This window comes from Aulostomus chinensis, chromosome 10 (genome assembly GCF_037954235.1).
Source record: "Aulostomus chinensis isolate RoL2024-O1b breed Wild chromosome 10, RoL_Achi_v1.0, whole genome shotgun sequence".
NCBI lineage: Eukaryota > Metazoa > Chordata > Actinopteri > Syngnathiformes > Aulostomidae > Aulostomus > Aulostomus chinensis.
The window spans coordinates 23,125,364-23,142,551 of NC_141329.1; the positions used below are offsets into that span (position 1 = coordinate 23,125,364).

At 39.6% G+C, this 17,188-nt stretch overlaps 1 protein-coding gene across 3 annotated transcripts in view; it reads left to right on the forward strand.

Moving 5' to 3' along the window:
- Window positions 1–9,705, forward strand: part of cadm2b (cell adhesion molecule 2b) — a 157,993-nt gene extending 148,288 nt beyond the window's left edge. For 2 of the 3 annotated variants that reach the window (XM_086216502.1, XM_086216503.1), the window contains 3 exons: window positions 4,328–4,354; window positions 6,136–6,258; window positions 6,346–9,705. In XM_086216502.1, the coding sequence (XP_086072628.1) occupies window positions 4,328–4,354; window positions 6,136–6,258; window positions 6,346–6,464 (269 nt within the window). In that variant the 3' untranslated portion in view covers window positions 6,465–9,705. The remainder of the gene's footprint in view (window positions 1–4,327; window positions 4,355–6,135; window positions 6,259–6,345) is intronic. The other variant, XM_086216504.1, reaches the window with a different exon arrangement.
- Window positions 9,706–17,188: the final 7,483 nt, after the last annotated feature.

Below are 17,188 nucleotides of genomic sequence, written 5' to 3' on the forward strand. Positions count from 1 at the left end.
AAAAAAAATACAGCACGGTGAAGAAATGGATCATTAAGGCTCCTGCAGCACATGTTTAAAATGATTATCAAGTACAGCCAAAGAAAAAAAATGACAAAAACAAGGACAAAATATTAAGATTCAACTTTTTTTTTGTTATGTTTGTTTGTTTTCATTTTGCCAATTAAACAGTCTCATGTGAGCCTGTTGAGTTTGTTTGTGAGGAGCTATCTCAGCTCCGACGTCGGACTTATTTAAGCTCTGGAGCGGTTATGCGCAGCAGCTTCTTTGTTCAGTTTCAAAGGCGCAGGCTTTTGAGCAGAGAAAGCCCTTCAATGGGGGAAAAAAATTAAGCAAAAAGAGGATGGCCCATTTGTCCTTTCAACTTTTGTCATCTCAATCTCTTCTTTCATCATTGCTCATTGAACATGGGGAGGCAGTGCTGTCAGGCTGGCCCATCTCATCCTGTCATATCTGCTCACCACGTGTTCCACCAGAGTTTAATTCTCCACATTTTAGCTTTTTTTCTTCACTTTTTTCTTCTTTTTTTTTGGGGGGGGGGGGTATTACATATTAAAAAGTCAAATTTCTAATAGGCAGAATGGGATTTTTTTCTGCTTTTTCTCACTCTGTCAAATTAACAGAAGAAATAGTCAAACTGAAGTGGCTGGGGCGTAACGCTAAGTAACGACAGAAGAATGCCGACACCACCTGGGGAGTTTCACCCCAGGAAATAGTAAGAGTGAACCTTTTAATAATCGTATTACAAATCAGACACACAGGTTCATACCTGACTAGACAGATGTGCTCCTACTACATGAAATAGAAAAAGATTACTGCAAATTATCCACAGTAAATATGAAGATCGGTGCTGCTGGAAGGGAAACGACAGTGGAAGTCAATTTAAAGAGGATAAAGCTGAGCTAAAATTGGAAAGTGTTTTATTACAACAGTGTCTAAAAACATATAGCAAAACAATAATTATAAAATGATCAGATCTTTCAGATAATGCAGCTGCCAGCTTTCAAAATAAATCAAAGAAAAGAAGGTAAAGGCCTATTTCAGAGAGGCTGACGATAAGACAAAGCAAAACAACACAACACAAAACAACCCGGTTTGTTAACAAAGGACAACTAACTAAATGATATTCCAATAAACAATACAGCATCTAATTCAATTGATAACTCAATTACCCAACCATAAACTCAACTAATTAAGGGCAAAACTAAACAAAATGGATAAAAGCAAAGGTTTAAAAGGAGCAGTTAATGCTGGGCCACTGACCGTCGAAGGTACGGCGACGTCACATGACGGCAAGGCAGTGAGACGGCTGGGCAACCAGAGGCTCCAATGTCCGGGAGAGCCTTTACACGTGGAGGAAGCTAAGGTGGAGTCAGGCTCAGGGCTGCATTCACCACATTGCTCATTTTATTGCGGTTCACCAATAATGCAAAACTGCTGAAAAAATAGCATTAATAACCCTCCGCAGCCCTCTCCCACTCACTGCAAATGTCCCGGTTACGAGGGAGAGGATGAAAAATTGAGTCGAGCAGGTAAAAGATGTTGGAGATGGGTTCATTTCCGCTGATGATGACAGTCATTCTTCACAGCATGTCTGGCTGAATACTTCCAGGGTCTCTTCGGATCATCTCAGCCTCCGAGTCTAATTTACTAAAGACGGCAGAGTGGAGAGGCAAGAATGTCATTGCTCCTCCGCGATTTATTACCATCTACAATTATGCTCCCTAATATACTATATTAAATAAAGCAAGGAAACACAGCATATCATAATTACTCTCGGATCTGGTTAAGCAGACGTCTTTTCTCAAAGCTGCTACAGTGCCTCATTGTCTCATAATATATTATTGGTTTGTTACATTATATTTAATGATTTGTTGAATCTCTTTTGCCCTCGTCTTGAAGTCACTGAAGTCACTTAAATACAGTGAGGTTAACACAAGCTCAAGATAATTTAAAGGCATTTTTTCCTCCTCAAAATATGTGCGTAAATAACACACTTGTGAATTTGAATGCCTTTTGCATCTTAAAAATGGTATTTGCTCTCAAGTGTCTCAGCAAGACTAAAGAGTTTATCAATCACGAGTGAGAAGACGCTCGTTAGTGGTGACATTGAATTCTCGAGTCTGTAGTGTAGTTTGTTCATGGCCTAACTTAATCACAACTGAGGAGTGTTTCTGCTTTAAATTTAAAAGTCTCGTCAGCTTGACATCCCTGCGACTTCCCTGTGTGGCTCACCCCTTTTCTGAAGTAATGTTCTCATTCGCAGCCTGAGTCACTTGCTCAACTCTTTTCTCATTGTAGCTGTTTGCTGTTGCGCCTGTACTCAGTCAGGTGAAAGACGAGAATTAACCCGCAGCACAAGCCATGCGCACACAAGTGCACAAATTAATTACAGTTTGTGCACTTTGATTTTCTCGTACATTTCCTCATGTCGAACCTGCTCCCCATGCGGAGCTTCCTGTTTTGCTCCTTCATTTAGCAGACGGCATCGTCTTACGACCTCCATCATCAGCTCCTTTGCCCCCCCAACCTCCATCCTTCCAGTCGGCTAATGCCGACATCCCCACATCAGAGAATCCCTTCTGCCTTCACAGGTACACTCGGACCCCCTCCGCCGCCCTGCATCGACACTCCATGCGCTCGCAAACTTAACAGTGAACACACAGTTGATGATTGATGAGCTTTGCTACCAGGCTTTGAGCTAGAAAATAGCATTGTTTTACTGGATGAATTCAATACTTCATTCTCTCTGTACTCTTATTTTTTTGCTTTGTTTTCTCCCCACACACAGCATTGTTCTCTCACCAGTGTTTTATTACTGTTACTGATTGGTTTTATTATTGTTAGCTGGCAATAAATACTGTAGGAGTAACTTACCACACCGGAAAGTTACGTTTGTGAACAAGTGCGTAATTTATCAGCTTGGCAGAAAATTGAAAACATGACTGTCTTCATGTTTTTGTTGTTAGGCTGCAGAGTCTCGACCATAATAAACAAGTACACTTGGCTTGAATAATCTTCAGTAAAGTCCCGTGCTGCATTTGTTTAGGAGTTAATCTAATGGAATTAGTCATGGAGTATTTGTGTGTGACTTTGTAAAATGAATTCACAAGAGCACTCTGCAGGTGAAACAAGTGAAGTCAGCCAAAAAACTTTTGTTTTTCTAATAGAGAAAATGTTCTGGATTTGCTACGGTAGGATAATCACCCCCACCCCCCAAAAAAACCCCAAAAACTTTAAATTGCAAATTCGACAACTTTTATAATGATGCTGGAAAAAAAAAAAGTACAGATCATATTCAAGATATGACTGTAGTTTTCTTTGTGAAGTTTTCCAGTGTTACAAGTATCCCAGTAGACATTAGTTTATCCTCAGCTATCCTTCATCGCTGAGGTCAGACTGTATAGAAGCGCTTAGATATCCGTCTCTGAGGTTGTTGCCTTCATCTCACTCTTTGGAATGTTTTTTTTTTTTTTTTTGCCAATTTAGATATTATCATTCCTGCAAATGCAGGACCTCAAGGGATAGCAGTAATTATGACAAAGGAAAAGGAATAAATCAGTTAATTTGAATGTATTTGCAAAGTATCATGTAAAAGCAAAGAGGTTTGGTTGGTGCTGTCAGTTACGGTCAGCAGTGCCCTTCATTCCCGTTCTCTCCCTCTTCACATTCGTTTGTTTTGATCCACTCAGTCTATCAAAGGTGTAACGAAAAAAAATGACAATGCAATAACAGAGGGCGCATGAAGTTGAGTTATCCTGCTAGCAGACAAATGCAGGTGATCACATGGCCTCCGTAGCAGTGGTCAAAACTACGCCTCTCCTTGTTTGCAACAGTATGCATTGAACTGCAATGGTAACGAATCATTATTTATGACTACTGTCTTTTATTTTGGAAGGTAACATACTTCAGGAAGTTCTTATAGATAAAGCTGTGTTTTATCAGCGATAACAATAGATTACATGCATTCTCTGGTTTATAGTTTTTGCATATTCCTGCTAATAGACAAACAAAAAAAAAGTGACTTCGCTGGTAATTACAATTGGTGGTAATAATAACAGGTAATTTTTTTTCCTCAGGCACGAATGGACCTTTTGTTTTGAATTTAACACGTAAATGCATTTAATCTTGATCTTGTCCTTCCTTATCGATGGTTGGCTCCAGCTCTGGCTTTGCTTTCCATCACTGCTGCACGTGGTCAGAGTAATTCCTCAGATGCAACCATGCTAATTTCTCATGTTTCCTTTGAATCGTCTGGTCACCTTTTTTTATCACGGTGTTGTTCGTCTTCCCTTACTGCTGTCAATGTCTGCAACCATGGCAACAGACAAAGACTTTCCAGGGCCCACAACAGGTAAATACCCCCTTAGCTGATCATTCCAAGCCAGCTTTACTGTGTGTGATGCTGGATCTGGATCAGGACACATCCCGGTCTCCACCCAGCATGAGCCAAACCATCACCATGCATGGGTGCGCACTCCGCTGACGCCAGCCACTTCCTCCAGTCATGTCACAGCCTGCATTAGCTGTCACTCAGTATGATTCTGGTTAGGTTTGTCTTTGTGCTGAGATAGATGGATCTATTTGGAGTTACGCCGTTTACACCAGGGAGTAAATGTGTCTTTTCTGATCTTGTGACTGCAGCAGAAACGAAACGCGAGGTTAAAATTTTCTTTGAGGGAACTCGTTCTTGTTCATTTCTGATCACATGATGATTATTCCTAAATAGATGTATCTCTTTCATCAAGTTTAATCTGCATTCATTAATTACATCGTGGTTGGTTACATCATGGTATCACAAGGTGAAGATGGAATGTGGAATTCCATTTAATGTTGTCATGTAGCTGAACATCAGCCAAGATAAAATAAGGTTTTTTGTCAGAAGTTTTTGTGTCAGTCTGTGCACTCTCTTCATCTTAATGTTGAAAGATATTCAAATTTTCGCAACAGTGAATGCTTTCTGTAGTTTTTGCCAAAAGAGTGCATTAATGTGTGATTTAAAGCTCCAAAATCTGCTTTGACAGCCACTTTCTGATGTTAAAAGGTGGATGGAAGTACAAGTTTTTGTTTGGCTGACATGCTCAGCAGAAGTAATTCAACTTGCCTCGTTCCTGTGCACCAACTGAGTGTGATATGACAATTAATTGTGCTCCTTGTTGATAGTGGAAATTACCTGTTCAGATCATTATATCCATTGACATTCAAAACTTTGTTTTTTGAGGCGTTGTACAGAAATAGTTAGAAGTCTTGGGTGCCTGGCTGCAAGTACCTGATAAAACAACTGTGGTAATTCTCGTCTGCATGGAGTTAAATAAACCGCATGTTTCACACAACTTCATCTTTTTTAATTCTTAACGCCCCATAGGTTGGGTGTCTGAAAATTAGGGTTGCATTCAGTCAGGAGAGCAGCATAATGAGGTTTCAAGCAACATCCTCGCCATCATTTCCCAGGGTCACTTTGCAAAACTGAGCACAAGCCATAGTCATTCATCAGCTTGAGATAATGAGAGCACACAAGGTGCACAGTGAAGACACGGCCACTTACCGTTTATTACAGTACACAAAGGCATGCCCCTGCCTGGGAAACCTTCAGCACGCTCCCTGCCCGGAGGACGCCTTGTGTTAAATAACACTTAAAAACCTGACCCTGAGCAGCAGAATGTGTCAGCAAGCGAGGAGAAAACAGACGAGAGAGTCAATCCAGGAAGCTTTGGCAAAAAAAAAAAAAATATTGCTCATTTCAAGTTTAAAGTTCTCTTCCAGTTGTTAAAGTCATGATTTTAAGTTGGGTAGAGATGTGTGGTTTTACCTGTGATTACTTATTTTATACACCAATTCAAGTACTACAAAGCAACAATGCCAGATTGCTCTAAATATCGAAGAAGCTCATTTGGGACTGCTGTGCTTTGTTCCCAAGTGTAAAAGCTCCATCTGTTTTGTTCTGGGGGGGGGAGGTGTTATTGTTGGGTTTTTTGGGGGGGATAATTGCAGAATAAAATATTTTCATTGCTGTTTAATAAATGTCTACAGCTGCATGAAACAGCAGAAAAATAGCTTGCAGGTGTTCATATTTTCTCATGAAATTACCCACATTTCCTTCCATCTGTCTCTCCCTGTCTCCCCGTCTCGGATCAGACCCTAACGCGTTAGGACAACACGGACCTGACCACGCATTAATTGGCGGCGTTGTTGCTGTCGTGGTCTTCATCACCCTGTGTTTGATAATTGTTCTTGGACGATATCTGGCCAGACATAAAGGTAAGAGGGTGCTTAAACCTCCCTTGAATAACAATTGACTTGTAAAATGGAGCAGAGGCCTGTGAATGTGTCTCCTCGGGTCTGCAGGGACGTACCTAACGCACGAGGCCAAAGGAGCAGAGGACGCCCCCGACGCAGACACCGCCATCATCAACGCCGAGGGAAACCATGTGCATGCAGAGGAAAAGAAAGAGTATTTCATTTAGTTGTTTTTGTTTTTGGGGTTGTTGTTTTGTTTGCTTTGTTTCATGACAACTTTTGACAACGGTCGTGCAATTTTAAGCTGCCTCAGTGTCACAACATGATCTGTTTTACTTCTTATTCTTTCATCTTTTCCAGACAGCTTGGATATGCTGTTTTCAAAGCATTTTGCTGACAATATCGCCTTCTTCTGTAATCTGAACCACGTACAACTTTTTGATCGTTTCGATTTCAGTTAAGGGTGCCTAAATGCTGTATATTTTTCCGCTGCTCCTCCACTACTCGTATTAACTTTTCTTTTTCTTTCTTGTTTTTTTTTACATTCTCTTACTTACTCTTAATTTTAAACAACTACGTTGCATTTGTTTTAAATCATGCAGCAAAATTGAAATGTGATTCAACTCAAATCAGACTCCGATCTCAAAGGGATACTTCACCCAAAAGGTGTTTTTCACACTTCCAGATCAGCGCTGCTGTGAACGAGTGCCAACCTGCATGTGTTATAGTTTTTAGCTGAACTGAAATATAAGTGTTTGTGGATTACTCAGTTTACAGCTGGCTAAACCAAACACGGTTTAGATTATACCAGATGATACACTTGGGAGTTGTCACTCCGTTACTAGACAGGTTTTTGGGCAGTTTCGTCTTGTTGCTGTAGCTGTTGTTGGCCGTCATTCGCCATTAGCCCCATGCTAGTGTGCGTGGCTGACTCTTTCTGTGTTCTGGAGTCCCAAAAAAGCGATGGAGGAGGACAATAACGTCTTCTTTAGCTCAAGACGCTTATTCGCAAGAACTTGAGTGGGGAAAAAAACAAAACACTTTTTCAGTGAAGTGTCACTTTAAGGCCAATTTACACCAAAGTTTCACAGCTACTCGTAACGCACTGGACCTGCAACATTCGGAAACTTGTCAATTGTCACTGCTTAAACTAGATTAGAGTGTTTCGTTTCCATAGCAACGACCTTCAGCACTTCCACTCCGACAACTTTCTAGGTGGGTAGTTTTTTTGGGGTTTTTTTTCTTTTGGTAGCTGGATAATTTGTAGCATCTTAAAACATGGATGAGTACAGTGACAGTGAGTTATTTCCTACAGTTGCAGTTCCGAAACTGCTGAAAAAGCAAAAACATACACACACAAAAAGAGAGGGTTGAGAATTTGGAGTCGTCCTTGGGTGCCTTAACCACGTACCCAGGGGGCTTATATGCAAATTCAGTCGGTGAACTTGAGGCAGAAGATCTCCCCTTTTTGTCAGTTTCTCACGTCTATTCCCGCAGTGGTTCTGTCATTTAGAGGAGTTGGTGTCACCTCTAATAAGCAGAGAAAATACCAACGATGGAGGCAGCATTTCACCAGGGGAACGGCTGATGATAACTCTGCACCTCCTGAAATAAGTGACGTGGCTTACGTTCTAAATCCAGCCTCTGGAGACTTGACAAGCTGAGTCACAGTTGATGTAACTTTTCCCCGCTATCGTTTCTGTCTGGAATATTTGGTGTAAACTGGCCCCTCCATTTTCAGACTTTCAGACAGTTCAAAAAAGTCCTTATTCATGTTTTGATGTGATACCAATTAAACAGTGACCAAAACAACAAAAAAAAAAAGCTTTAAAGCAGAAGTGCGGATTTGTTGCTATGGAAACAATACACTGACTCATCTAATTGCAGACAGATTTCAGAACATCGCAGACAGGTTGCAATTTTCAGACTCTTGGCTACGAGTCTAAACTAAAATATGTGATTTCCCTCAGATTAATGACATCAGAGGAAACTTTTTAGCGATGAGTGGTTTTGCTTGGAGTTTATGCCACAGCCATGCTAAAGCAGCTTTCTTACAGCAGATGACGAATCCATGTGATGAAACCAACTCCTTCTCAGCATCGACGGAACACTCACCCACACGTTCATTTTCTGTTTCTCCTGCTCTTTTTTTTTTTTTTTTGTAACGTTGATTTTTACCGACAGAGGATAAGTTAGAAAATTAAAGCACAAAGTCTGAGGACTAACAAGGAGGGAAAACACAACAACTGATTCTTGTCTCAGGATTCAATATGAGTCTAGATGGAGAGGTGGTGTAAGATTACGCGATGGAGGTTTCAGTACCCTTGCAATTATTATCATGGACGAGGAAGTAAAAAAAAAAAAAATGTTTGCTGCCGATTCGAAGATCCACACTGAATGAGTGGAACCTTGTGGGGTTCATTATATATTTTGACTTTTATTGATTAACTATGCTCAATGTGTGGATATTGCTGTAAAATACTTTGCTAACGTGAATATTGGTGGACAATATTGTTGAATCTTGGGATCCCTGATGCATTACAATTTGTATATGAGCATATACAGTATTTAAGGTGGGTTTTCTTTTGTTTGGTTGTTTTGTTTTTGTTTTTTTTTTTGGTTTTTTTGTTTTTCTTGTTGTTTTGCTTTTAGTTTTTATCCATGGCAAGCAAGAGATTGTTTTGCCAGAAGGTATGTAAATAATCTGTATGTATTCAATTTTAGTAAAAGGAAAATCACACATTTTTAATTTCAGGTCCTCTCCATCACTTCGATGAAATTTCTTTCACTCGTTTGAAAATTTCTTCAAACAGGGATTCTAATGAATTGCTTAAAATGGGGGGGGGGAATCGGGTCAAAAATATATGTATTTATTATAATGATTGATTGACATTTATTATATAATACTATATTGATTGATATTATTGCTGTTATTACTAAAGTAGTTGTCTTACATGAACTTTTCCATTTTTTATTCTGTAACTTCTCATAAAAAAACAAACAAAAACGATACAAGGATCACCATTATGGCCTTTGAGTTTGCTGCAAACAGTATTAATCACATGTTGAGGCATTGGTGAGTCAGACATCCCCTCACTGTATAAAGTCACTGTATCAAAGATATCCAACCACATTGCCAATGCTCATACATGTTATTTTGTTAGTCACATATGATGCTATAAATAACTCATTTTGTATAAAGTTTTAATCGCTGTAATTAATTTGCTTTGTATGGGGGATGTGTGAGGTTTGCTTTTTTCCTCAGTATTGAATATTCATTTTTCAACTATGCCACTGTAAAAAAAAAAAAAAAAAAAGAAGAAAAGAAAAGAAAAAGAGAGGCAAAGTGCGGATTAAAATATGAACAACTTGAAAACTGCCGTTTTGTTGTGATTCGTGATTCTAGCGCTTGTGAGTACTGGGTTTGATATGTAATGTAAATGTATGTTGAAGGATGCGACTTTGACCAAAGCTGCACTTTAATTGTCATTTGCTTGCTCAGTCTTTGGCATTATTAATATATGCAAAGTGTCTAACTTGTGGAAAGATTAAAAAAGCATGAAGCTCCTCGGGAAGATTGTCCAAGGCTCTCAGCTCCACTCAGGATTTGTGCATTAATACGGGGGTGAAAAAAGGAAGACAAGTGTCTTGCGGAATTCCACCCGTCTCACCGGAGCTGAGTTCGAAATGCTTGAAGTGGCTCCGTGGGACTTGTTGCAGATGTCAACGCAGCGAGCTGCTGTTGCCCTTATTTTAACAAGCTAGAGGAGGGAGGAAGTGGTGAGGAAACCTGCAGGCGAGCGACTTTGTGATTTGACACTGTGGTCAAGTTTGCTTTCTTTAGTGTCAGGAGCTGATTGCATTAATTGGAAGAGAAATGATTACACTCAAGATGAAACTTTATTGATCCCTGTGGGGAATTACAGTAATTAAAAATGCTTCAGGGATAAAGGACAAATGGAGCCGTATGAAAAGATATTGAATGGGTAATGAACATGTGGAGGAGAAAGTGAAAACAATAGTTGTGTTTCCATCAGCATTTTCTGATGCTCTTTTTTGAAGTGTCGTGTTTAAATGTGCAGAATGGAAAATGGCAACTTTTTAAAAAAAAATTTAATAAGCTGTGATGTCAAATCTTAAACTCATTTGGCCAACCAGCTGTTTCTCCCACAGGCGTCTTCTCGGATATTTCTAAACTTTGTCCTTAAACCCAGACAGCATGCAATATGGCCAGTACTAGCTGGCACCGATCACACAAACTACGACTTGCACGTCTGAAAGTAATTTCCTCCAGACAGCTCAATTTTTCACTTGTGGATGTTTGAGTCCGGCTTCCAGGTTTTCAACCTTGTCTTCTCTCCTTCTGCTCTGTGTTTTAACACCATGTGTAATGTTTCCTATACCGTCATGTTTTGATTTATTTTTTTTAAAGCACATTTCCAAGTCAAGAGTTAGGGAAATGCAACTTCGATGTGTTTTCATGTAACCTGCATTTTGAAATATTTAAGCAGAAAAGTTGGACAGAAACTGCAAAATTTGAGAAAAGTCCCTCAATTCTGAAAAAAAAGAGTGTTTACTGTTGCTCGAGGCTGTTTTTTTTTTTTGCCTTTCCTGAAATGCGCAGAATGTGAAAATGAATTTCAAATTTTCCCAAAAGGTCCTTATATACTGTAGAATTACATGGAAACACAAATAGTGGTGGAGTTCAGAGTTTTGGCAACACATATTGCGTTTGCTATAGAGGGAAATATGAAAGAGAATGGATGAATTGTAGAGTGATACAGGTACTACCAGCAGCAATGTCTCTTCATGTCTCCTGGGCTGAGTATGTATACAAATAATGCAGTGTATGGAGAATCAAACGGCTTGTGGAAAGACTACCGGGGACATGTGGGAAAACTCCTGGTGTGTAAAAATGCGTGCATTATATTCACATGATCTTAAACACACACGGACATGCAGTGCAACGGTCTGTAGACTGGTCTCATAATAGCTCGCCCTCATCAAACTTATATTTGACTAAAGCAAACGTCTATTTCAACATCTTCCCGTAATAATCCGGCCACTACAAACCCTTCCAATTTGGAAAAATCACAGAAAGCAACGTTTATGATCCATTCTCACTGCTTCAGTGACACAGAAGAAGTGCTGGAGATTCAAGGATGGATATAATAGCCTTGTGTAAATTAGAGATATCACATTAAATATCTCTTAAAGGAAGATCTCGTTCCGGGACACAAGGCCCGCCTCATTATGATCCTCCATTCTTGTGTTCACATTGACCTTGAGCATAATGTTGCTTCCCAGCAGACTAATGTAGCCATTATCAACACACTGTCCGGCCAACCATCTGCCTGCTTCACACAACACCACCACCACCACCACCAACCCCCCGCCCTCTTCCCTCCCCTCTCACTGAGATGGTTCCCAAAGCTCACTTCATCATAACCAGCAAAAACCCAGCCAGTTTGAATAAACGTCACCTCGCGCTACCACACTCCTTCGCATTATTAAAAGCTCAGTGCTTCGTTACACCATAAATTGAGATAGACTGTCGTGAATAATGCCTGGCAGAAAATAATGCTAAGAATCCATCATAATTTAGTAATTGGATATCGAGGGATGTGGGGAGGGACATTTATGCGCAATCATAAATAGTAAGTTGGAAAATGGATTTTCTCTTTACCCTTGAAATGTGAGAACCGTACCCTGGGCAATGTAACAATCACAGCATGACCTCTGAGGAGGCCTTGTAAGTCTTAGTCAACTGAAGAAACTGATCCCCTCTGTACCCTGTAGGCAGGGTCCATATCAGTCCTCCAGCTCACAATAAGCTCTTATCATAGCAGAACAGAAGTCTCTAGCAAAATCCTTCAGGGACCAAATGATATCTTTAAAAAAAAAAAAAAAAAAAAAAAAAAACTATTACACTTTAGCATATTAGGTCTACAGCACAATTTTGATTTTACTGTGTTGAACATGAATTCTTGAGCTAATAGCAGTGTCCTGTAAGAGTCAGACCGCTACTTTGAGTCCAAAGCATAGAAACTGTTACACGTTTTAACTGTAACTTGGACCAGGCAGTTGTCAACACAGTCTGTTTCTTTTCCATCCGCCTGCTCGGCTGTAGATTAGTGACAACTGGAGGATCCACGTCAAGACTGCGCGCGGAAAAGCCCTCCAATCCTGACACAAATAGTAGTCCTTCTTACGGATTAACAGCACAATCTTTTATGCAGAAATAACAGTAATTCCACTTGTTTTCACTATCCAAGCATGTAAATTGCCTTGTGTAATTCACTGGGCGATTTGCTGAGGAAGTAAAAGGATAAAAGGATTTCAAAGATGGAGTGGGATTGCAAAGTAAGTATGTTAAACAGAAAGAGATGAAAAATAAATGTTTGTTCTGTGGCTCATTTTAATTGCAGATTCAATAGGTATTAGTGACACTGTAGGGTGCGAGGTGAATAAGCCCGTCCTGGAATCCATACCATATTTGATTTCATTAATCACAAATCAAAAAATCCAACTGCATTTGTATTCCAACAATACTTGTCATATTTATATCTGCCAAACAGAGAGAAACAGAAACAATATTTCAGCGGAATTCACTGGTAATCACCGCTCGGTACCCAAACATGAGGCGCACAGAGCAAACAGCAGAATATGAAATTCATAATTTTTCAGTATTCCCCTTGTCATTTTCAGAAGTTTGAGTTGGGAGACTGTTATTGTTGACTTGAGACATCTGAGGTTGTATTGTTTGTATCAATGCTTTTGTCTTTGACTGACAGCTCATTGTAAATGAAAACTGGGAAGAAGAATAACTGCGTGTTTACAACACTGCTGTTACTTTGGACAATAGCAAGAAAAATCTCATGAGGGTGCCAAATAGCGTTCAACTTTTTGAAAACTATTTGTCCAGTCAACCAGATATGTTCATTGTTTTCCTGCTGCTTTTATAAAAGAATGTACAGTAGCCGTGAAGCGCGTATCAGAATGACAGATAAGAAAACGACTCTAAAAAAAATCAATCATTTATAGCCTGTAGTCTATTTTACATTGTGTTTTGATGCTGTTTTGTATTTGTTTTTGCTGTTGTGTTATGAGTTGTTGCGTTGTTTCCTAGTTCAGGCTGTGTTTTACTATTTGTTGTTTCGTATTCCGATTTGCTGCTGTGTTATTTGTCACTGGGCTTTCGTATTTGCTATTGTTTTTTGTTATTTGCCATCGTATTATATATCATGTCACATATACATCATTGTTATTTTGCGTTTGCTGTTGCAATTTTATACTTTCCGGTTTGCTGTTGCATATTAAGCTGTTGTGTTCCTATTTGCCGTTAAGCTTTGCTATTTCCTGTTTTGATTTCATATTTGCTGCCGTAGTTTGAGTTGCGTTTTCCTATTTGTCATGCCGTTTTCCTGTTTGCTGTTGTGTTTTGATATTCGTGGTTGTAGTTGTTGTATTTGCCATAGCGGTTTGCTTTTTGCCATTGTGTTTCGTGAGTTGTTGTCGTTGTTGTGATTTGCACTCCATGGCTATCATGTGTCCTTAACTGACCTTTAAAGCTCGGAAAGGTGGGGCACAAGCTAAACACTTTTGACTTATAGCAGCAACATTCACGCCTCATCTGCTGAATCAGAGAGCTGTAGCGTATTATCTTGAGGTGTGTTTTGCCTAATCATATTTGATGAGATTAAATGGATCACTCACACTTCCACTTATGACAGGGCCGAGTGGAAGTTAGAAGGAGTCAAATGATGTGGAACAAAGAACATGAGCTTGTGTATCCCCCTGGATGCATCACCACGCCATTAGTCGAGATGAATGTGTACAGTCAGATACAATTCCCTCGTTTCCTGCATGAGGGCTTCCACTTTGCGAGGTAGCGGCTCCGTTGTGCGAATCAGGCCACATGTAGTCCCGTGGATTGATGACAGAAACAGGGCTACCCACTGTATTTTAAACTCATTCATTCACTTCGACTTACATTCTCTGCGGTGCATCTTTAAATAGTCTGCCCTGGGATTGTTTGTCTACCATTTGATTTATTCTACATTGTATTTTTAGATCTAATTAAAACAAACTTTTCCATATTGTTTGGCTGAATCCTGAATCGTGCAAGCCCAGGAGAGCGCACAAAGTGAAGCCTTGTCTCCCCGAGTCTTTTGGGGAAAATGCTCGTACCTGTGGCATAAGGTATGCAATAAATAGAGTGCCATCTGTTTGGATTTGAGCACTTGAGATTCTTCCAAGGAATTCACCAGAGACTTAATTAAAGTTGGAATATTAGTGAGTGGGAGACTGATGCTCCTCCAATAAAATGACAGCTATAGGAAATCATAGCTGCAGTTTGATTGAGATAAATTTGCCTTTAAAGTGGAAAGACGGGGCTGCACTTTAATGATATTAGAATATAATTTAGATGCTTTTCATTGCAGTCCAATCAATTACTCTTCTTTTATATACCATCTCCCATTTATCCTGGCCACACGAGTGGTTTCCAGCAAAAGGGCACATCATGCAAAACACAGGGTACGTTTTCTCATTTAATGTGACACATTAAGGTGCTTCAAACATAACTACCCAGTTAATCAGCAGAAGAAGAAAAAAAAACACTGCTTTTTGGAAATGTGTATGAAACATTACCTAATTTTACCAAAAATATACAATGACAAAATGGGGAGCGACAGAAATACCTGATGTAACTTTTATTCAGATGACGATTGTTCAAAATTAATGACTGTTGTTGTATGATAAAATGTTAGTAACCACTGGCATTGTCTTGAAGTAATTTGAAACCTTAACATCAGTCTTTAGCTACTGTAGTTGGCATAATTTATAATCAAATCTCTTCTGATTCGAAGTGACAACTCAACAACTGTACCATCTGGAAAAGATTTAGCAGGCGGCCGGATTTTAAGAACATTAAAAAGACAGACATATTAAGGCCTTCAAATTCTGTCTTAAAACACAACTTCTCAAACTAGATTATTCAGTCTGATCTTCTTTTTACGGTTATACTTTTGAGCAGTTTTTTTTTTTTACTTTGATGATTTTCATTTAAATACATATTTATGACCTATTCTTGACTTATGTTCTGTTTTATTTTACAGGTTTTGCCTATTTTTAACCGTCTTTAAAAATGCTTTGAAATGCCCCCTCAATAAAACACCATCATTATTATTATGACTATAATTGCACACATTTAACAAAGCACAGCACATTATAACACTGCTTCTCCTGAGAGCATTCCAAACACTCTGCATTATAAACACAATATTAACCCTCTGAACCTGGTTTGTAAAAGGTGCTGACAAACCGCCGTGCCTGCGGGGTGCCAGCTGCCTGGATGAGGCTGGACATCAGGCGTTGCCGTCAGCTTCGTTATCAAGTTTTCGGTTTTAAGCATGTCTGCTGATGTCATGGGACAACATCAGGTTAAATTGCTCCTGGTTTAAAGTAGCCACCACTCGCACAGTTAACACAACCCTCGATAGCTCAGCTCTGTTCTCTGTGCTGTAGCGCTTAATGCATTCGCCAATACAGTTAGCCTTTTCTCTTGCCTTATCTTTATTAATCTATCTCAACTATGACATCATCACTGTTGAAAATATTGACCCGTGCCACAAAATAGTGCGCAGGAAGATCAATTGCAATGAGGTATTTAAAACTGCTGCACAGAACTGCTGAAAGATTATGCCATTGATCAAATTATCCAAAAATATTCTGTCTGCAGCAGTTTTGTTTTTTGTTTTTTTTTTTGTAGGAAAGACACCATTTAAGAGCAAGCAATTGATTTCTCTAATCCCAGGGTCCCAGGAGTGGATGTGTGAGAACGCCACAGCGTCTTCCTTTATACAACCGCTGGCCGGGCGCCAAAGGCAGAAATATTCAGATGCTACATGGGAAGCAACCACTGATGTCGAAACACAATTGTGGTTTGTGGATGGGTTTGGCTACAAACACAGTTAACTTTCTCTGCTGTTGATAACACACTGCAGACGCTTTGCGGCCTGTTACTCATTAACACGGTCCTTTGGAAATAGAGCGCTTTAAAAATGCTGATAATATGAATATAAAGAGCAGTACTGTGTACGTAAAGGGGTACAAATGCTTTGAGTCTGGCAGACAGTGGTGTACCACACAGTTCATACTGCAGGCTTTCTGTGAGCCCAAATGTGCACTTATGACCTCTTGGAAACAAATACGGAACCTTTAAGGCAACAAATGTACCTCTCAGGTAACATTTAAAAGTGAACCAGCGAGTACAGAACAGGTCTTTGGTTCAGAACTGCGGGTTTACATATTTCTATTGCTTAAATCAAATAAGACCCGCAGCAGGTTATGGCAAGTGTATGAGTTACCACAGCAACAAATCCTGTCGACAAGTGAACCTCCGCTGCGTTAAAATTAAAGCTGTAAACCTGCAAACGCTGCTTCAGCCCAGGATTCTGATATTCTCTTTTCAATTACATAGAAAATAGATAAAGGATGTGATTACCCATATTATTAATCTTTCTGAGGAGACGGCATACAGAATTGATGAAGATATGGTATAGCACATTGCAACAATAGTCTATCATCTTCTTCTCTTCTCTTAAACTTCTTATAGCATTGTAGGTGCTAAAGAGTGCATACGAAGAGAGTGGAAGTGCCACTGGGATTGCTAAAGCTTGAATACTTCCAGAGCGCAGTGCCAGTCGTCTTTATGATGCCAGTCAGTGTGATAGTGAGCCTCAGGGATTACTCCAGACAGACAGCTCAGGAAGACAACTGATTAAATAGTAGTGTGAAGAGAGAAAATGTTTAATTCAAACATTTATTTAGTATTCATGGGATGGACAGCCATACAAGAGTTCACCTTGAGGGGTCATTAGGAGAGAAGGTCCAGAATCCCAAAGAGCTGTCAGGCCAATTTTCCACAAAGCACTTGGAAACACAACTG